Here is a 22,994-nt window from a genome sequence, read left to right as displayed (position 1 = left end):
AATAACTAAGACCACCTGCTCCTTGTCTCCAACTGCACAGATATCTTAAGGATAGCAGTGAAGGAAAGCAAATGTTCTTAAACTTTTCTATTTCTTTTTAATGGATTATTGATATGGGTTCTTCATCACTATTTTCTCCTAAAACACACAGTATGGAAAATTGCAGTCATATTGACATTTGCTTCCCGTACCAAAATTATGAGCAAAGGGTATCAATATGTAATTTGTCAAAGGGGAAATTTGACTAGAAAGATGTGGATAGAGAATACACTTCACTCTCCAATAAAGAAATGCAACTTTTTAAAAATGTCATTTCCTACTATTAAATTTGCAAGGGAAATGCTGACAAAAGTTTCATAAAAATAAGAGTGACCCACACTGCCTTCTAGTGCTAAAATTGACGTATGCCTCCGGGAAAGCAATTTGTTCATCCCACTTTAGTCTTGTTAAAGGGACTTGCTCAGGTAGTCCCTTGAGCCCAAGCTGGCAATGTGTGGAATGCCGTCACCACGTGCATATGTCTGTTCCGTGCACCTTGCTCTCCTTTTTCAAGGTCCTTAAATGCCTTCCTCTAACATCTCCTCTCTGTCTGGCCTATTTCTCCTTCAACTGCTCTTTACACCAATAATCCCTTGGAATGTGTAATCCTAGCTGATCACACCACTTCTCAGAGACAGAATGTCTTCTACATGCACTTTAGGGGGTACCAGAATATGCCACCCTGAAATACACCTCTTTGGCATATGGATTATTTTGAACTAAAGACCATTGAGAACCTGCAAATGCAGGAAAAACTCTACAAATAGGGCGCACATTTTTCCTTTTGTAAGTGAAATGTTCACCTGTAGAAAGTTTAACACCTCTTATCAATAGGTAAGACACTTAAATCTGCATAAAAACCCTTACTAAACAACCCTTGTTTACCATAATTTTTTTGGTCACTGTCCTATAACTTCTCTCCTCCATGTAGAATCCTAAACCCCTTTATTTTAACCTAAGACGGTATATAAACCTGGGTTCTAAATACCCTTTAGAGTTGCTTTGACTCACTCATTTCTCAGTGCTCCCATGTGTTAACATGTACCATGCACATGTTAATAAACTTGTTTGTTTTTCACTTGTTCATCTGTCTTTTGTTACAGAGTCTCAGCTGAGAACTGAGAAGGATAGAAGGAAAAATATTTTTTCCTCCCCTATACTTTGCTTATACAAAAATGGGATGAACACAAAAAGACATTATCCCTACACCCTCTCTTGGGCCCTGAAGGAATAATCCAGTTGAGCCCACGCCTTGCTGCCCTGTGTCCACACACCAAATGTTGGGAAAGGGTGGGCTGCAGAGGAGGGAAGAGGGAGAGAAAAATGGAAATGAAATCATATATATCTAAGGTTTTTCAGGTGTTGAAACCCCTACAACTAGTAATTTCTTTCTTGTAATTCCAATACTAATAATTCCGATCAAATGGGGGAGGGGGGTACAAGAGTGAAGAGTTTATGTTTACATTGCCAATGATAGGAAACAATGGGAAAGAACCCGAATGTCTATCAGGAGGGGTAGAGGAGCAAACTGTGAAGTGGTCACTGTGTGGACCATGATACAATCATTCCACACGAGCTTGCGGAGATGGTGAAGCAGACAGAAGATGCTACTGATGGCACGTTAGGTGTAAAAGAAGGGTACAAAACTGTGGGTCCTGGCCAAAATGCGACCCTGTAAAATGTACAGGGACTGTCAAAAACTCTCTTCTTAAGTTAACTTTAGGCCCAAACGATTTCATCTAACTCCTTTTCCACCCCTACTAAGACTTGAACAAAGACTAACATAGTTTTGAATATGTCAGGGCTGCTTCTAAGGATGACCCTGGCCACCCTTAAAGTGCCTGCCTGAAAAAAAAAAAAAAAAAAAGAAAGAAAAAGAAAAAAGAAGGAAAAAGAAGAAAAGAAAGAGCTCAAGGCTATTAAAAGAATTTCAGGTTTGCTCTAGCTGTTCTAGCCTACACCGATGATAGGCCCCTGTCCTTCCTTTACTTAGAGAATTTCCTAAAAAACACTTAAAATTGTGAATATGTTGCTCATCTCCTACACCTCAAGGATGTCTTTGTCAAGGACCAGAAAGCCATTTTTTGAAATGCAGTCATCAGAAGGCATAGGGTCTCTGTCTCCCAGTCTCGGTGGGAGGACAGAATCCTAACTGCAATAATTTCCAGCTAACCGACACAGCTGGTCTAATACATCAGCGCTGACCAACTCTGTAATTTTTTTACTTCCCTGACTCTGCTCAAGACCCTGCAGCTCCCCTTCCCTACTCCCTTATTCCCCCTTAAAAAAGCCCGGTCACCTCTGCACAAATTGATGCTGAGTTCAGTTCACAAGGGGACCATCTTTCCTACTGCAATAGTATATTACTGATTAAAATCTGTCCTTATCACTTTAACTAGTGTCCAGCTTTGTTTATCTTTGACAGGAGCAGTTGCTAAGGACTAAGCCTGCCATCAGTGTGATTGTTTTAGGGTGGTGGGATTATACTCATTAGATATCATTAGGAAAACCATTTTCTGTGTTTCTGAAAAGAACAATCCCTGCACATTGCCATGAATAAATGTTTAACAAAACTTTGCCAGGCAGTGATTTATGAATTCTGCATTAAACCATCTAAGTACATCTGTTATGTACATCATAATGGTAACTCTTTGGGTAATGATTTCTTAGAATCAGAAATGATGTATAAATTCCCAGCGATTTAAGCATTTGGAGGGGTGTGAGTATGTCCTGGGTGATTGCTATTATACTCAAATGCTAGGTTTATACCGTGGCCTTTGTTCTTTCCTTTTGTGCCTCAGAATCTGGAAGTGCAATCTTGTGTGGGGGCAAAGAATCGTCACCTGAGAGGAATATTTCTGCATGTATTAGACAGTGTTCACTTGTCTTTAATTTAGTGTTTTGCAATATATCTCAGAAATGATTAAAACTGCCTTACAAAGAAGGGAGGAGGAAAAGAGTTTGCATTAACTTCAAGTTGTGGTGTCACTTATAAGGCCTGGTGTTAGAAGGACTGACTCTGGGATCATACCTCTCACCTTTCACCTTTGACCCTTCTCACACTCTGTAACTTGGAGTTGCTTGAACATAGCATATATTGGGATTCCATGGTTTTATTATTTCTGTATGTTCTAGTCTCTTGTTCTTAGCCTTTTGACTCTCTGATGAACTTTTGACACCCTTCAAAACCAAGCCTGAGCCCGACTCTGCTGTGAGGCAGTGCCCAGGTCTGCACCCATGGACCCCATCGGCCTCCTCTAGTCCAGCCTCTGCTGCAACATCAACGGCTTCAGCACACTCACTTCTAGTTCTGCTGGTGTTTGTATTTCTTGCTACACATAACTTCCTACAGGGCAAGGAACCTTGTATCCCTGATGTCAAATACTATTTCTGGTACAAACTAAAGATTCAATAAGTGTTAATGGGACAAACAAGTGAAGCTCTAATTGTTACCATAGATTGATACTAAAGATTATAATCAAGAGCTGAGGTTTAATTTTTCTCTCTTTCATCCAGTCCAATACATATATACATGCATGCGTGCACACCCCCTTCCCCAGAAATGCAACATGATTTAATCAAAAATCTGTAAAAATTCTGAAAAATATACACGTCTGATCACAGGCTCCCCTCCCCTCTGGACTGGACGCGTTGAGGTGGCTGCAGGAGCAGGTGCGGAAACACGCAAACTTACATTTTGCAGCTGGACGTGACTCTTCACCAAGTTTTCTGACTTTGTCATTGTGCTGGACGCTTTGAGACTGTAGTTTTTACCATTCTGTGGCAGTTTCAGCTGCTCTTGGATTTGTTTAGCTTGTTTCCTGCAGGTATAAATAAATATGTGTATAAATATTTGTATAAACTCATTCTATTCCTATTTTTGAGGTTCATACATTCTCAACATCTATTTTTGTTGTTTGCTAGATAAACTCAGTTAACAAAGGGAGGCTTTCTCTCATTTTCAACCCCACCAAGAAATACTTCCAATGTAGAAAGAACCTGGTGTCATCCAATATCATTCAGGATTCACACTCGATAGTATTTCAAAGGCAGAAACAGAATGTGTTGTCCTGGCCCCCATGGATGCAAGAGGCCCGTGCCCTAAGTGCTCAGCTGCAAAGAATTGGAAATGCTATGGGGAAGTGATTGGAGGAAAAATCTGGGGCTTGGGTCTAGTGGCCACACAGAACATATTTGCAAAGTTACATTTACATTTGTACAATTCAAATATGTTGAGCTTAACTACATGACTTGCATATGTGCTATATTCTGTCTTTGATAGTTTAGAAACAGCTCATTTATTGTCACCAACAGTCAAAATCATAAAAATAGTTAACTCTTTAAATAGCTAGTGATTACTGATTAATGGACCATACATCATTTTAAGCGTTTTACGTGTATCACCTCATCTATTCTTCACAATAATTCTATAGGATGAGGCGATAATATTACATCCATTTAATAGCTGAGAACTGGGGCACAGAGAAGCTAACCTAGTTTCCCAGAGTCACATAGCCAGTAAATGGCAGAGTGTAGATTTTAGCCCAGCCAATCTGGCTGTGTACTCTAGATCCTCAACCACCAGGCAGAACTGACAAGCTGCTTGTCCATGGTCTCATGGTTTTTAAGAGGCAAGGCTAAAATTGCTGTCAGGTTTTGGACTCCAAGTGAAGTGCTTGCACATGTGGAGTGACAGTTATTTGGGTCATTTGGTGCCTGTATCAGGACAAAACAAACCACTGCCTTATTAGCAGTTCTCTCCCAGGAGCTTCACAGCGATTACATACATACCCGCGTAAGACCTGGTACTCATAAATAAACAAAAAGCTTTGCGGTGTCAACCTAAATAACAAACAGAGGGACTCTGTAAAAGAAAATGATATTTATTCCTGAATAGACAGTGCAAGGAAAATGCTAATATGAGTGCCATGGTAAATTATGTGTGTATTTCAGGAGAGGAAGAAAAAGCTTTTTAAAAGAAAAATAAGAAGGATTACGTAACTGTTTTGAGATAGTCACCCATGACTACAAGGATTAATAACAAGGGTGGCACCAGTGCAAGGCTGACAGGCAGTTGCTGAGCAGATATCCTTGCAGAAGCGCTTTTTTTTCTGTAAGGTTGTGATGCCCTTTGTGCAATCTTATGGTTTTGGCAGGGTCTTCTGTGATAGTTCTTGTTGTCAGGCATTTGTGCATAAGAACCCTCCTTCGTGGCCTTCCCTGGCTCTATTCGTCAGGGTTTTTAACTCAAACGACTCCACTTTGATTCTGACAATTTTCATACCAGAATCCTCCCCCTGAATTTTGCTTCTCCCTGAAGATGCCTGTCAAGGATAAAGCTACTCAGGTGGTACATGCACAGCCTTCTGCAGTGAGCTTCTCCATCCTACAGAGCACGGGCTCTGGTATCACAGGGACTGGCATTTTAATCTCAGTCTGCCATCCACTAGTTTTGATACCCTAATGATTTCCTAAACTTCTTTGAGCCTCAGTTTCCTCATCTGTAAATGGAGTTCATAAGAACTGTCTTCCCTGGACACGGTGGTGACGACACATGGGACCACACACAACGTGTGTATCTCTTTCCCTTTTCGTCATGCAGCAAGTTCTGTCTTACGGGAAGATGCTGCAGAAGAATTAGAACATTGGCTCAAAAAGAACAGATTGAACTAACTGCATCTTCACAAGCAAGTCACCAGCATTTGCTGCAAGAGTTGGAAGCTTTGAGCATCATTACCCCTTTTGAATTTACAACACCAGTGTGGTGTATCTCTTTTTGTTCAAGTGTTTCTTTTATCTTTTCAATTATTTGGGGGACTTTTATCTCTAGCACTCTTAGTTGTTTTAATCCAGTTGTAATAATCTATGTACTTCCTTACAGCTAATCTGTAGCCTATTGTTAAAAATAAATCTATCATATCAGCACTTTAAGAAGCACATTACGGCCACAAAATTTGATCAGGGATTCATTCATGAAGGAAATGGTAAGTTGGGTGGTTCTAGCTGGGTAAATCATCCTGAATCTTTTAGAGGGCATCTGGCACAGAGCAAGGACTCAATTATGCTCCTGAGGATTAAAATGGTAGAAACACTAACTACTTTTTCAATAATCCAATTCGGGGTGCTGGAAATACAAACTTATAAAGGAATTTTCCTCATAAAAATATCTGATGGCATTTCCTAAATCCTTTTATAATTTGCATTCCTCTTTAGCCTCTTCTCACTCAAATCCTGACTCACTGACATTCCAGGATAAGTGGCCTTTCCTTTCTGAGCCTGCCTCCTCCTCTCTGCCTTCCCTTGCCTCAACCATCCTTCTCCTCTCACAAGCACACTTTGTTGCTCTTTCCCCCTTCCCCCAGCAAATAGGAACTGAGGAAATGATCAGTGTCTGACTACAATACCATTGACTCTCTCATGAGAACAGTGGCTCTGGGGAGGACAAGATGCATTCATTGCACACTGGGACACTACTGGCCCAACAATATTAGTGTTGTTGAACTGTACGGTTCATTGAATTTTAAGTTTCTCTGGCCCAACGCATTAGAAAGAAATGGGATGTAAGTCATGGAATAGAAGACGTCACAAACTTGTTGGTAGATCTTATTTCCAGTGTGAAGATTGGGTTCCTGGGGAAAAGACCCTGAGATGGGAAAGCACACAGGGTTTTTATCAGGGAGGGCTCTGGGTATCTACAACTGTGGAAGCAAAGGATGGAGAAGGAAGCAGGATTGGGCAGAGGGAGAAGTTGGGATGCGATGCAGGCTCAGTGAAGACCTCAGCAACTCCTCAGGGAGCTCTGAAGCTGGCATAGCCTTGCATCCCAAGTTGGGCTAAAGGTCTAGGTCTTCAGAGCCCCACACTGACATGTCATTGGCAGTGAGAAATCTCAGAACAGGACATGAGATTGAGAAAGGCAACTCTTCACAACCATCTGCTGGCAACTCTGGGACTAAGACCTCCATGGCCAAAGAGCATCACAGCAGTGTATCAGAGGACCTAAATGCTTGCCATTAGGAGGCTTTTCTTGAGATTTAAAATCTCTTACTTCAGAGGGTGATAACTTATAGCCAGGGGCAGGCTGTTACTATTCTATATTTTACTGGTAACTTCAGTTCTTTTTTATCTTCCTCTATTTTCCCAGTTTTTATAGTCACTGTCCCAGGTTCTGCATCCTGGCACATCTCTCCTATCCCAATTCTGGTTTTAGAGCTGAATTGTGTGTTTTCAAAGCCTACTGAGAACTCCTACATCCAGCCTTATCCCTCTTACCTATATAAGTTGAAAGTAAAGAGAAAACCTAGAAGAATTCATAGTTGCCATGTGAGCCATATCGGCTAGACTTGAAGGGCTCAATTAATAGTTTTATTAACTATCTGTAAGAACACAGAGGTTTATTGGAAGTGACGAGAAAAGAATTTCTTTCACTTTGTATTTTATAATCGCTGGGGGTTCAGTTAACTCCATCAGAAAATCCTCCAAATTCAAGGTGGCGTTCCTTACTTCTGCCCCATCATGTTACCTGCCTTCACACTTTCCTCAGACGTACAATTTGCTGCAACATCCCTTCTAATGATGTCATACCATAGTAAGGTGACAGCGGAATGGAAAAAGGATCAGAGTAGCAGGATCTGAGGGATTATGGGAAACAGAACGTAAATGACCAAAAGAGGATGTGAGATTTGAAGTAAGTCTCAACTCTCTCTGGGCAGGAACTTCATATCCCAGTATACCAAATGGAAGTTCAAGTGAGTTTATTTGGATTCCAGTGACCAGTGATAAATAAGACTCAGAATCCTGAAAGACTTGAGGCTTCCAAGCTAAAGTCAACAAAAGTGTATACACACAAACTACATTATTTTATGAGTAAGGGGAGGCCAAGGTAGTGTCTGACTGCTCTGTTCTCCCCAAGGTTTTGGGAAAGGACCTAGAGATCCAGAAATTCATAAAATAAATTTGTGTCAGGGTGTTATTAAAAAAATATGTATTGCTTTTAGCAATATAAATTATGCGTTTGGTGGGGTTGTGTCCTTTCTCTCAAGCAAAGAAAAGTGAAAGAAGACCAAGCCTAAAAATCATACTAGAAGAAGGAAATACACACTTTAGGTCTCTGATGAACATTACGACTCCAGTCGGAAAAGGATTCAATATTTATTATTATTTTATTATTTTTACGTTCATGTGTTGACTGACAGATTTTTTAAAAGATAACAATGTGTGCAGGTTGGCAGGCAGAAAGACAACAGTATCCCAAGTGGTGCTCTGCCATTGGCTCAGTCCTCTGAGCCTGCACAATGAATCTGCTGATGGACAGCGTTTCTACTACACTGCGGCCCCGCGCTGAGCCCCCGGGGGTGATGTGGGTCTCAGAGCCCATTTGCTGCCCAGGGAGTCAGAGATTGACAGCCCTGAAGATGGAAGCCCCTAGTAATCCAGCTGTTCTCTGCCCTCTTGATTACCATAATCAGTCTTTTGCTTAAATGTGGTACAACTACAAATTACACTCTAAAAATAAGTGATTAACCGCTTCTTTGTAGTAATTTGCTTATTGTTAAATACACAATTTCTTTCTCGTCCATAGCCCTGGTGAGGAGACCCTTCTGTCACCCTGCTGGCTGTGATTACCCCTCTTGTGCCTCCAGTCCAGGCTCTTAACTTTGTAGCTACCCAGTCCTGGTGCAGAAAACCAATGGGCGTTAACAACAGCAAGACTGCATTGAGTATTTACTCTTTTAACCACTATGCTGTGCCTTTTACAATATTATCCCATTTAATCCTTATCAAAATTCTTTTTTTTTTTTTTTGAGACAGAGTCTCACTCTGTTTCCTGGGCCAGAGTGCCGTGGCATCAGCCTAGCTCACAGCAACCTCAAACTCCTGGGCTCAAGTGATCCTCCTGCCTCAGCCTCCCGAGTGGCTGGGACTACAGGCATGCACCACCATGCCTGGCTAATTTTCTTTTCTGTATATTTTTACAGTTGTCCAGCTAATTTCTTTCTATTTTTTTTTTCTTTTTTTAGTAGAGATCGGGGTCTTGCTCTTGCTGAGGCTGGTCTCGAACTCCTGTGCTCAAACAATCTGCCCACCTCTGCCTCCCAGAGTGCTAGGATTACAGGCGTGAGCCACCACACCCGGCCCAACGAAATTCTGTATGGTGGATTTGTGTTCATATTTACCACAAAGAAAATTGAGGCTAAGAGACATCTTGTAATTTGCCAAATGACACACAACAAGTCATTGACAGCCTAAAGATTTGAATCCAGGTATGGCTGACCAGCATAAAACCATGACTGTTATGCCAGATGCCTCCACAGAAAAGATAAAGTACCAGGGCTTCAGCAGAGACTGCAGCTCGGAACTCTGAGCAGTTTAACCGTCTACCAGGAGGACTGCGTGAGCCAATGTGGTACAGTGGTTTAGAGCAGGTAATTTAAACTAGAACTGCTGAGATTCAAAGACTTCATCTAGGCCGGGCGCGGTGGCTCACGCCTGTAATCCTAGCACTCTGGGAGGCCGAGGCGGGTGGATTGCTCGAGGTCAGGAGTTCGAGACCAGCCTGAGCAAGAGCAAGACCCCGTCTCTACTAAAAATAGAAAGAAATTATATGGACAACTAAAATATATATATACAAAAAATTAGCCGGGCATGGTGGCGCATGCCTGTAGTCCCAGCTACTCGGGAGGCTGAGGCAGTAGGATCGCTTAAGCCCAGGAGTTTGAGGTTGCTGTGAGCTAGGCTGACGCCACGGCACTCACTCTAGCCCGGGCAACAGAGCGAGACTCTGTCTCAAAAAAAAAAAAAAAAAAAAAAAAAAAAAAAAGACTTCATCTATAACTTCCTACTTTGTGGCTTTGAAAAATTAATTAATATTTAAAAATAAATTCTGATATTGTTTGAAAAATGTGGTAGTAATGCACAACTCTGATTTTTGTGGGGAATGGGAACTAGAACATAAAAAGCCTAATATGCCTGGCAAAGAGGAAGTGCTCAAAAATTGACAGTTACAACTGTCACAGCCAAGAACTGCCTTGGAAATGTGACAACTAATGTAATCTGGTACCCTGGATAGGGCCCTGGAATTTAAATAAAATACATTAGGTAAAAACTAATTGAATCTGTAAATATGAACTTGATTTAGTGGTATTGTATCAATATTGTTCCATTAACTATGACAAATGTACCATAATTATGTAAGACATTAGCAATATGGGAAGCTTGCATTTGGGGTATATAGAAACTCTGTACTATTTTTGCAGTAATTCTGAATATATATAAAACTATCCTGAAATTGTTTATTAAAAAATAATAGTAATTCTGGAATCATGCCTGAGTTTCCATTATTTTAGAAAATCGTAAGGCCGGGCGCGGTGGCTCACGCCTGTAATCCTAGCACTCTGGGAGGCCGAGGCGGGTGGATTGCTCAAGGTCAGGAGTTCGAGACCAGCCTGAGCGAGACCCCGTCTCTACTAAAAATAGAAAGACATTATATGGACACTTAAAAATCTATATAGAAAAAATTAGCCGGGCATAGTGGCGCATGCCTGTAGTCCCAGCTACTTGGGAGGCTGAGGCAGTAGGATCGCTTAAGCCCAGGAGTTTGAGGTTGCTGTGAGCTAAGCTGACGCCACGGCACTCACTCTAGCCTGGGCAACAAAGTGAGACTCTGTCTCAACAAAAAAAAAAAAAAAAAAAAAAAAGAAAATCGTAGTCATGGTTCTCTTTAAAAATCAACATACACAACATACAAGCAGGTATCACAAAGTATATTTGAAAACATCCATTTTTAGAAGAGTAAATGGGTAAAAAGAAAATTCAGGTTCAACAAAAAGCAATTACACTTTGGCTTGGATTTCAGACAAGCTGTATGAACAAAATCTGTGCGAACATCTTAAGGAATAAAAAACCATGGGGCTAATGTTTTTATCTGTGTTTCTTATTTTAAGTGCAGATTACATCATTTCCATAAATAAAATACCTCTATCAGAGTACATTTGGGAAAAAATATACACATATTTACATACCTACATGTGTGTGTGTGTATATATGTATATGTATATTCTACTTTTTAATTAATAGTAAGCACCTTCATCTACAAAAGGTCTAGTTTCTTGGAATGGGAACTTTAGGGCATATTTGAAATGTGCATACCAGCTGGTGAACTAAAGTATATTTTTTTAGTATTCATGTTTCATATTTGGCCAAAAGCTGTGTGAATATCAGGTTAAAACAGTATGAAAGGAAAACTGTGATTTTTTTCTGTATGTTTTTCTCAGAAAGGTTAGATAATGCTTGATAATGTTTAGGTCCACGGCAGTGCTCCATCTGATCCAAAAATAACAAGCCTTTAATACAGGTACATAATTAATTGGTACAAAGAACATATAACATTCAACATCCCTGAGAGGAATGATCACTATGTGCATCATAGTGCACAACATAAACTGTGCACACACATGCACACACACATGCATTTACATGTATGCACATGCCTGTACACCCTCACCACAGTCTGCAAAAGGTCATAAGTCACTTGCAGATGTTGAAGGACCCATTTGCACAGGATCCCTCTCCTTGGATCAGAGACTGAGAACTTAAAGAAAGACAAACTGCTTTCTCTGAGAAGTAACCTTGTAATACTTGAGAGAAATGGTCTTACTTGCTTTTGAAGTAGAATGCTGCACAGAACATGCCCACGATGACAATTCCAAAGATGATACATGAAATTGACAGCACCTGCCTTTGATAAACTTCTTCACTCTCTGTGAATTTGAAAAACACAATTAGAATGGATGCTAGCAGGGCACAGCAGCAATAATCTTCATCCTTGTACTTCTGAGCTGGTGGGAGTCTCTCAAAGCCAATTTTTTTTCTGTCATGAATAGGAAAAAATATGAGGAATTTATTAAGATTCAACTTCTTTGCAAAGTTCTATAAAATAACTAGCTGCTATTTTTTGGTATCTGCATGGCTAACTCGGAACTCACATACTACAACTGTAATGCTTATTATCAAAAGACATTCTGTGACCTTGGGACTTAGTGAGGACATATACTTTTGAAATTATGATAGTGCCCCGATTAATCAACCAGAGAGACAAATATATATGCAATTGAATTTTCATGTGCCAGTGATATCTTCCAGCTTAGTTTTTGTAGTGCTGGTGCCTTTTCTGATTCTGATTTAGTCCTTGACTGTCAGTTTCCTATTCATCCTCCTACAACTATGATTGACATAACTCATGGGAAAAAAATTCAACATGCATGTGAATATTTTATTCACCCACTATCTGACCTCCTCAGTAATCAATGATCTGGCACAGTAGAACTCAGCCTCTATTACCAAGGTCATATCTTGTACCTTCTCAGAGCAAAAATGACAATAATTCAAAAACAAAGATTTCACTTTTCAGCCACTACCATTTATACTCTCAACTCTTTTTTCTGAAGTATGTTGACTGAAACAGTTCTTCCATCTCATCAAGACCTTTGTATCCATAGAACCCAGTAATTTATCTTTTTTAATTATCCTCCTCTTGTCTTTATTTTTCTGCTTATATGCACCAAGACCATAACCCATGATTACAGTTATTTATGCTCTTGTAAATATCTCCAATGCATGCATTACTTCTATCCATTTGGCAAAATTAATGTATATGAACCCAAGAAACTGCCCTTCTCCATGCCTCTACCTTGAGCAGCTTGGAATTGGGGTTGATAATTATAATGATATGTAAACATATGTAGACAATTGATTTTTGACAATGATTCCAAAGTAATTCGATGGTCAGTGGTTTCAAAAAATGAAATTGCAACAATGGCATACCCACATCCACAAAAATGAGCCTTGACCCTACCTCATACCTTATATAAATATAAACACAAAAAGGATAATATACCTAAATGGAAAATTTCAAACTATTAAATTAGAAGAAAATATAGGAGAAAATTTTAGCATCATGGGTTTAGCAAAGATTTCTTAAGTGAAATACAAAACATACAACCCATAAAATGTTTAAAAATTAATAAAATGGAATTCATCAACATTAACAGCATTTGCTAGTCAAAGACACCATTATGAAAATCAAAAGGCAAAGCATGGCCTTGGAAAAACATTTATAAAATACATATTCAACAATGGACTTGTATCTATAATACATAAGAATCACTTACAACTCAATAATAATCAATCCAATTTAAAAATGGGCAAAATACTTCAATAGATACTTCCCCAAAGATATATGGATGGCTAATAAGTACCTTAAAAGATGGTCAATGTAATTTTTTATTATGAAATCACAAATTAAACTGTAACGGACTATAATGATACATATGGCACTTCTACTAGAATAGCTGAAATTATAGGTTCCCCATAGTAAGTGTTGAAAAAGATGTGGATCAACTAGAACTCTCACATACTTCTGATGGAAATGTAAAATTATATGTCCACCTGAAAGAACAGCTTCACAGAAAGTTAAGCACACACCTACCTTATGATCCAGCCATTCCATTACCCAAGACTAATGAAGCCATAATTTCATTGTGTACTCAAATGTTCATAGAAACTTTATTTGCAATAGCAAAAAGAAAAAAAAAGAAAAAGGAAATAACCCAACCACCCACCAACAGGTAAATGGATAATCAAATTATGGTATATCCATACAATGGAATATTATTCAACATTAAAAGAAATGAACTATAGATTTAAGCAGCAATATGGGAGAATCTCAGAATAATTATGTTGAGTGCAATAAGTCAGACAAAAAATGGGTACATGTTATATAATTCCAGTTATATAAAATTATGGAAAATAGAGGCCAGTATATAGGAAGCATGTATGCAAATACTCGGGGTCAGGAGTAGAGAGAGAGACAGTTTCTTTCTTGAGGAAAGAAATTACAAAGTGAGATGAGGAAAATTTTTATAGTTATAGATATATTCCTTGTTTTAATTACAGTGATTCTTTCACAGGTAAATATTTATATTAAAAATGTAAAAAATTATCCATTGTAAACTGGTGGTTTGACTTATGACAATTGTGGCTGCAAAAATATTAATCCTGGGGACAAAAATAGGGCATATATAGAGAATATATAAAATATACAGAATATTAAATAAAACATTGGTTTTTATCTTTTAGCCCCTTCTTATGATTATGCTCCCATAAACAATTTTCTATGTAGCAGGCAATATAAACTTTTTAATATATAAATTGAATCATATATATGTATCTACATATGTATTGTGTGTGTGCATGTGGTATGTGTATTCTATTTTTGAAGTCTATTATACATGTAATAATATCTAAAACTCTGGATCTAAAAATACTCCCAATAGGACACTGCTCACCCTTGCTAACCTCTCTCCTGTTGTTTTCATTTTGTCTACCATTTAACTCCTTATAGTCTGGACATATGTTGTTTTCTTTCTCTCTGGAATATTATTCTCCTACTTTTCTTTTAAAGGCCCACTCACCTTTTCTTTTCTTTTAATTTTAAATTAAATGTCATTAGCTCAACAAATCTTGAACTACACTGTAAAGCTCCACTGGTTCAGAGGACCATATTCTTCAGTGATTTATCATTTGGATTTCCACTATGTCCCCAGCACCTGGTACAGCCCTTCTCACATCGTTGATACCCCAGGTCCTGTTACCTTAATGAATAAATGAATAAATGTCTTTATAGGGATTCTCTGACTTAAGCTACACATGTTATATCATCTCTTACCCTACTATACTCTTAAGGTTTAGAATCTTGACACTTCTTCACACATGTTCTTTCAGGCTTCAAACAAATCCTTCTTTCCTGAGTTAACCACTTGCCACTGACCCCATCCATTCCTGAATTCTACACCTGACTCTTCAAGTTGGGGCTGCAATGGTTTGAATATGTCCCCCAAATTTCATGTGTTGGAAACCTAATTGTCATTGTAACAATATTAAGAAGTAGAATCTTTAAGAGGTGACTCGGTCATTAAAGCTCCTCTCTCATGAAGAGATTAATGCTGTTATCATGGGAGTGGGCTAGTTATTGCAGGAGTGGGTTAGTTATCACAGGAGTCAGCTCCTGATAAAGGGTTGAGTCTGGCCTGCTTTCCTCTCTCTATCTCGTGTGCCCACTTGCTCTTCCTCCTCTTGCCTTGGGATGACCTTCTCCAGATGCTAGTTCCATGCTCTTGGACTTCCCAGCTTCTAGAACCGTAAGCCAAATAAACTTCTTTTTAAATGAATTACCCACTCTGTAGTATCTGTTATAGCAGCAGAAAATAGACTAATTCACGGACTTTCCCATCCAACCCTGGCCTCCTCACTGTGATTCTGCACTCACAAAGTCCTTCTCATGGGAAGAAGTGCCATGAGGAAAGTGGTGAAATCATTTGTCCCCTGGCTTCAGAGGAGACTGCAGAAACATCTAGTGATGCATAGATACCCCCACTGTTCATGTTTGTGTGGATTTCTGTGCTGTTCTCACTGCACGCCTGCACTGCTGTGCTGCCTGGCTTCACGCTCTGGACCAGCTTCACTTGGTGCTGATGTCAATACACAGCCAGAGAACCAAGCTGAGAACTGGGTCATGTATGTGAATTCTTCATACTGTGACATTGTGGGTTGTTTCCAAAATGCCTGAGAAGCTTCTACGGCCAGCTGAAATGAGCCCATGACTCGTGATGATTCCTCTACCCATAAAGCTCGTTGCAGTACTTTATTGTTATTAAATAATTAGGCAAAGGGGTACCAGACAAAACAAACCTGGATCAAAGCCCAAATGCTAGGATTTATTTTCTTTTGTTTCTTTTTTTCCTGATACCATACACTATATTCTCTTATTAAATATGATTATACATTTTATAGTTCTTTTTCCTGTGAAAGTACATGGAGAACCAATGTTTTAAAAGAACTATCCTCTTTTCTCTCTCTTCTTAGGCTTTATTTTCACTTCAATGTCTTCATTCAGGCTACAATATTAGAAAACAGAAAGTAAACCTAAAAAAAAAAAAATCACATTATCTACATTCCTGAGTAAATGCAGAGGGGCAAACATGTGCCCCATGGCCTGGTTTAATATTTTAAATTTGGAAATATTCCAATTACAGGGATACAGAATGTGTCACCAAGATGTTGTATGGACATATTGTCATCTTGCAAAATGTCATTTTTTCCACCCCCCACATTTGTAATCTCATTAAATTTTCCAATTGAACTTGGAAACAAATAAATAGTTGTGCCGACCCTAAAGAATTCCGTTTCACTTAATTGCTGTGAGTTGATGACTGCCATGGAATAAGCATGACCTGCATATGATAATCTACTCCACCTTGCCTCTGCCAACGAAAAGAATTATGAACATGATGGAATATAATACCCACTAAAACACAAAAAAATAAGACTGTACCCACTAAGCTGAATGATTTCCACATAAAATGCATGTGGTATGTTTCTTCTTATTTGAAGCTGGCCAAATGTAGCCTGGGGAAATGCAAAAAATCAATTCTGAGTTTAAATAAACAGTGAAATTAAAACTGCAAAGACTACAAGTGAATTTATAGACCCAGGTGTAGTTACAATGACAGTCCTGTCAATGCATTTGATCCATAGAGTGTTACACAAGAACTAGCATGAAGCAAAGGTCTGGGAGTCTGGCAATGTTGGACTTGACTTTAATTTTGGCCACTTTTAAAATGAGTGACCAGAAATATATTACTTTATCTTTATAAACCTAGATTTCCTCACCTAAGTAAAGGCAATGCTATTACTTATGTTTATTTTGAGAATTACATCAAATAAGTTTTCTTAAATATGTATCATATAGCAAGTAATTCAATAAAGCCTAGTTCATCCTCTCTTTACTTATTTATTTTTTAAATTTCATCCCCTTCTGTGATAGATAAAGTGTTATTTTTTGGTTTTTCAGTGAGGGAGTTTCCAGAGGTTAGCACAAGAGTCTGAGTGGACTAGGTGTGGAAGATCCCACCTCCATGTGGGCAGGTGCCATCCAATGTGCTGGGAGTCCAGACAGAAAAAAAAAACAGAGAAAAAGCACATATGTTTTCCATAGTCCCATGAGCCAATTCCCCTAATACACCCTCTCTTGTCTATCTCTAGCTATATATCCTATTGGCTCCGTCTCTCTGGAGAATCCTAATTAATATATCCTGAACCCATAATATTTGCCTTATAAAACATGCCTGCTAGGTGCGTGATGGATAGAAGCTTGCATGCAAGAGTAGAAATACATGATTAAATTAAAAAGCTTCTGCACAGCCAAAGAAACAGTCATGAGAATAAACAGACCACCTACAGAATGGGAAAAAATTTTTGCATACTACACATCAGATAAAGGACTGATAACAAGAATCTATTTAGAACTCAGGAAAATCAGCAAGAAAAAATCAAGCAACCCTATCAAAAAGTGGGCAAATGACATAAATAGAAACTTCTCGAAAGAAGATATAAGAATGGCTAACAAACATATGAAAAAATGCTCAACATCCCTAATCATCAGAGAAATGCAAACCAAAACCACAATGAGATATCACTTAACTCCAATGAGAATGGTCTTTATCAAAAAAACCCAAAACAACACATGTTGGCGTGGGTGTGGAGAGACAGGAACACTAATACACTGCTGGTGGGACTGCAAACTAGTGCAACCCCTGTGGAAAGCATTATGGAGGTATCTTAAACAGATTCAAGTAGACCTGCCATTTGACCCAGCAATCCCATTACTGGGCATATACCCAAAGGAAAAAAGGTCATTCTGTAACAAAGACACATGTACCCGAATGTTTATAACAGCACAATTCACAATAGCAAAGATGTGGAAACAACCCAAATGCCCATCAATACATGATTGGATTAGTAAGCTGTGGTATATGTATACCATGGAATATTACTCAGCTATAAGGAATGATGAAGATACGACATCTCTATGGTTCTCCTGGAGAGAGTTGGAACCCATTATATTAAGTGAAGTATCCCAAGAATGGAAAAACAAGCATCACATGTACTCACCAGAAAATTGGTTTCCCTGATCATCACCTAAATACAAATCTGGGAACGACACCAATTGGATATCAGACTGAGGTGGGGGGTGGGGGAGGGGATGGGGGTATGCCTACACAATGAGTGCATTGCGCACCGTTTGGGGAGTGGTAACACTTGAAGGTGCTGACTCGGGAAGGGGGGGTGGGGGGGAGGGACATATATCTACCTGATGGGTGCAATGTGCACGACCTGGGGAACAGACACGCCTGGAGCTCTGACTTGAGGGGAAAAGCGGTACAGGAGCAACGTATGTAACCTGCAATTCTGTATCCCCCATAACAAGATGAAATAAAAAAAAAAAAAAAGAAATATACTTATGCTTTTGAACACTTTATTTATTTTATTAATGACTTTTTAAGGTATTGCCATGAGAGTCACAGAATTTCCTGTGATTTGGATCCAAGAAGAGCTTAACAAAATGAGGAAAGGAATTGCCAGTGAGTTTGCTTGGGAGCAGGTCATTATGAATCAGTCATGTAAGTGACAATGTGAGGGATTTGAGTTAGGCAGACCTAATTTAAATTCTGGTTTTGTCATTGTTTAGCAGTAAGATTTTTAGAGGTTATTTAACCTCTGGGCACTTTACTTTTTCATCTACCAAACAGGAACACTAATAATATATGTGTTCAAGGACCTGTATCTGGTATTCCACATACGACTAGTATGGTGTTTAACATAAGTATTTTTAGCGAGCACATTTTATATTCCTTCTCGAAGACAATAGCCAACACCCCCTGAAAAATGTGAAGCTTTTTCAAGAAGGATATTAGAAAACTTTAGTGAAAATAGAAGCCTTTTCTGAGTTAAAGGCAAGAGAAACAGTCACAAAAGATAGAAGCTGCAGAAAAATCTTCCAAATTCCCTGAAGGCAATGGGGGTCTGTTGATTATGTAGTACCATGCTCTTTCCCTTCTGGTCCACTCCTTCAGGGTCCCCACGCCTGGGGCCATTACAGAGTCCCCTTCTGGTTCTGTCTGCCCGCAGTGGAGAACACCTTCTCCTGATCCTACCAGCTCCACCAATAAGGTCTTTGGCCATTTTTCTCTAAACAGGGAGTATCCAAAAGACATTAAGTGCTCATATCTCCTCTAAGTGTCCCTCCTGCTGGGAGAAATGGAATTTTTTTTTGTGCCAATGTTATACAGACATCATGTGTTAAGGATAAAAGGAAAAGAAGAAACAGACATAGGCCCTCCCATCATGGGCTTAATAATCCAGTAGGGCAGACAGCTCTTAATTAAACATAAAAGTAAATATAGAATGCTGACTATAATATATGTTATAACGAGTGGGTATATAATGCTACAAAAGGCATATAATATAGGAAATCAACCTGTTCATAGAGACCAGGGATCAGAGATACGAAATATAAGACTAGGAGCCAATTAGGCAAAAGAGATGGGGATCGGGAGAGTGGTCCAGGAAGAAAAAACAACATGCGCAAAGGCCCTGTGGTAGGAGATAAAATGACACATTCAGGAATCTGGACAGCAAACAGTTTAGCAGAATAACACAAAGGCAATGGGGATGAAGTATACAATGGACATATCAATGAACAACAACAGGAAGTTACTGAAGTTTGAAAGGAGAAGAATGTGATAATATTTACATTTCTATTTTCTGTAATGTGGGAAAAAGATTAGAAGGGATAAAGTTAACGTAGAATCCAGGTAGGAGCCGACTATATCAGCTCAGGTAAAGCATGATGGATGTTTGAACAACAGTACTAACAACCACGGTGGAGAAAGAAGTAAACAGAGGCAAAAATTAGTTAAGGTGAAAATGCTTAAGAAACTAGATGGTGACGTTGTAAATTAAGCATATATTGGAGGAGGATCAGACTTGGAAGGGAAGATAATAAAGTCAGTTTTAGATACATTGAATTTGAAGAGCCTATGCAATATCTAAGTAGATGGCTCACGCCTGTAATCATAGCACTCTGGGAGGCTGAGGTGGGAGGATCGCTTGAGGTCAGGACTTCAAGACCAGCCTGAGCAAAAGCAAGATCCCGTCTCCACTAAAAATAGAAAAAATTAGACAGGCGATGCGTGGTGGCACAGGCCTGTAGTCCCAGCTACTCAGGAGGCTGAGGCAGGAGGATCGCTTGAGCCCAGGAGTTTGAGGTTGCTGTGAGCTAGGCTGACGCCACTGCACTCTAGCCCAGGCATCAGAGTGATACTCTGTCTCAAAAAAAAAAAGAAAAGAAAAGAAAAGAAAAGAAAAGAAAATCCAAGTGGAGATGTCAAGTAGACATTTAAATATACAGATATGGGCTAAGAGGAGGTGCCAAGGATGTTAATGTTTGCATATACTGAAACCAAATTTGTTAATGAGATCATGCCAGAAAATACTCTATATTACTTTTGAGGTAATAAGAGAAGGATCCTTAGGATAGAGCTTTGAGGGAATCCAACATTTCATGGAAGGGCAGAGCAGGATTCTGCAAAGAACAGAAAAGGAGCAGACAACCAGACAAGGAAAAAAAGGAAAAAAATAAAGTCCAACAACAAAACAAGACAGTACAGGGGAAGATAACAGAAATAGTTTTTCTAGAGTTAACAGGCTTTTGAATGCTTTTGAGAGACCAAGTAAGATAAAGTCCTTTGATTTAGTGGCATGGAGGTCACTACTAAACCTGCATGAGCTCTTTTGGTGGCATCCTGAGTGTGGCTCCTATAGCTGCCTGGGTCCTCGGTCACGTATCTTTCATGTACTGCAAGGCACTTTCTCCAAAGCTACCTGTCTTCTCCCACTTCACCTGGATTTAGAATCTAGAATTTCAGTCTAACTGCAGAAAGCAGTGAATGCCTTGCTTGTAACTAGAGTCTACTGTGAACTTCAGGGTAGGGCAGTTGTGAGGACTGGATGAGTTGCAGTACTTAACTCAGAGTAACTACTACGTATTAGGCTGAAATTTATAAAGTTGCCATGGGGGGGTGGTGGCAAAAAGTGTCTGAACATTGGCACTTTAATTTGGTGCTATCTAATAAATATTAATTTATCATTATATGGATTGTCAACATTTTTGAATTCTATTTTTTAAAAACCCAGATAGATTCTGAAGTCATTTTTTTTTTTTTTTTTTTTTTTTTTAGACAGAGTCTCACTTTGTTACCTGGGCTAGAGTGAGTGCCGTGGCATCAGCCTAGCTCACAGCAACCTCAAACTCCTGGGCTCAAGCAATCCTCCTGCCTCAGCCTCCCAAGTAGCTGGGACTACAGGCATGCACCACCATGCCCAGCTAATTTTTTCTATATAGATTTTTAGTTGTCCATATAATTTATTTCTATTTTTAGTAGAGACGGGGTCTCACTCTTCCTCAGGCTGGTCTCGAACTCCTGAGCTCAAAGGATCCGCCTGCCTCGGCCTCCCAGAGTGCTAGGATTATAGGCGTGAGCCACCGCGCCCAGCCTGTGAAGTCATGTTTGAGGGAAAAAACAATCTTGGGTTAAATGAGAATCAGAAAAGGATTTTTAGCATCTCCTGCTCCTCCCCTGGTGCTTGGCATTTTCTGTCATATACAGGACTCGCTCACCTATGTTTATATAAACACATTTCATATTTTAAAGGATGAAAATAGGGTAGGCAACATTATGGTGAAATCTCAAAAACTGATATCAGAACAGTAGAGAAAATCCTTTGGTCAGGTGGCCTGGCCTGGGATGCTCCCTCCCCCTTAGCCCACCTCTCCCAGGAAGCAGTGTGTTGGTGGTTGTGTACACCTGGCTTCAAACACCAGCTGCAACTGTTCTTACCTTCTTTTATCTATTGTCCTTACCAATAAAATATTATATACTTCACACATTTGTTTAAGGATTAAATGGGCAAGCACAAAAATAAAATGCCTAGGATAATACATGGCATACAATTGATGCACAAAATATCAATGTTCCTTTTTGTCCTGAAGCCAATGTTCAAGTCAAAAAGGGCCTTTACAATAGTCTACTCCTTTATGCAAAACTAGACTTAGCCAAAGGCAATGACTTGCTAACTCTGGGCCTCTTGGCCATGCCAAGAATTTATTTTTATGTCCTTTTTTTTTTTCCCTCATGATTACTTGTACTTCTACTCTTAGCAAAACTGCATTTTTCAACTATGGATTAGAATATTCCTGCCCAGACATTTTGAAGCATGTAATGCAGGCAGTCCTCCCTGGGGCATGAGCTCTCTCTCCCATACTCTCCCTCACAGAGAAACAAATATGTGATGTATGTAATATTTCCCCCATTTTCTTGGTGAGGACAATGAGTAAGAGAGGATAAGAACAGTTGCAGCTGGTGTTTCAACACAGGTATACACAAAACCACCACAGGGCTCCCTGAGTGAGATGAATCCACGGGAAGAAAATGGCTAGGCCAGGCCACCTGGCAAAAAGATTTTCTCTACTGTTCTAATGTCAGTTTCTGAAATTTCACCATGTCACCTTCTCTGGTTTCATACTCTCCCTCACTTCTCCCTTGAAGAAGAAAAGTGTGCTCCTTGTCCCTGGAGACACAGACTTCTTGGAAAGCTTGGCTAGAGTGATTCCCGTCAGTAGCAGCTGTAGTTCAAATCCTGATATGTAACAAGGCCTGATATGTAACAGGGAATTCTTTTGGAAACTGCAACAGTCTTTAGAATTCTAGAAGTCTCTCTACAAAAACTCGTTAAGCTGTACTGCATAAAAAAAAAGTTACCAAAAGAAAATCACAGTTGTAGTTCTACTATACCATTCCCCTCTGGAGCTCTCTATGGTGAAGACAGAGGTACGGGTGACCACACTGGAGCATGAGCCCTGTATGTGTGAGGAAACGGGAGATGTCTAAAAGCCACCTCCACGTCCCCTCCATGCATGGGGCCCTAGGATTCTGCTGCCTTGTGAGAACATGTCTTTTTTACCACCAGTTTTAATTATACCTATAAGACACCGAGCT

The 22,994-nt window shown here is 39.5% G+C and overlaps 1 protein-coding gene across 5 annotated transcripts in view; it reads right to left on the bottom strand.

Moving 5' to 3' along the window:
* The window catches only part of NRG3 (neuregulin 3), a 1,030,680-nt gene that overhangs the window by 28,112 nt on the left and 979,574 nt on the right, over window positions 1-22,994 (bottom strand). For all 5 annotated transcript variants that reach the window (XM_069460365.1, XM_069460367.1, XM_069460368.1 and 2 more), the window contains exons 5-6: window positions 11,696-11,798; window positions 3,734-3,860 (exon numbers count right to left, since the gene is read on the bottom strand). In XM_069460365.1, the coding sequence (XP_069316466.1) occupies window positions 3,734-3,860; window positions 11,696-11,798 (230 nt within the window). The remainder of the gene's footprint in view (window positions 1-3,733; window positions 3,861-11,695; window positions 11,799-22,994) is intronic.

This window comes from Eulemur rufifrons, chromosome 28 (assembly GCF_041146395.1).
Source record: "Eulemur rufifrons isolate Redbay chromosome 28, OSU_ERuf_1, whole genome shotgun sequence".
In the NCBI taxonomy this organism is placed as follows: Eukaryota; Metazoa; Chordata; class Mammalia; order Primates; family Lemuridae; genus Eulemur; species Eulemur rufifrons.
The sequence above is the reverse complement of the archived record's forward strand: the minus strand, read 5'-3'. Positions and strand labels throughout refer to the sequence as shown.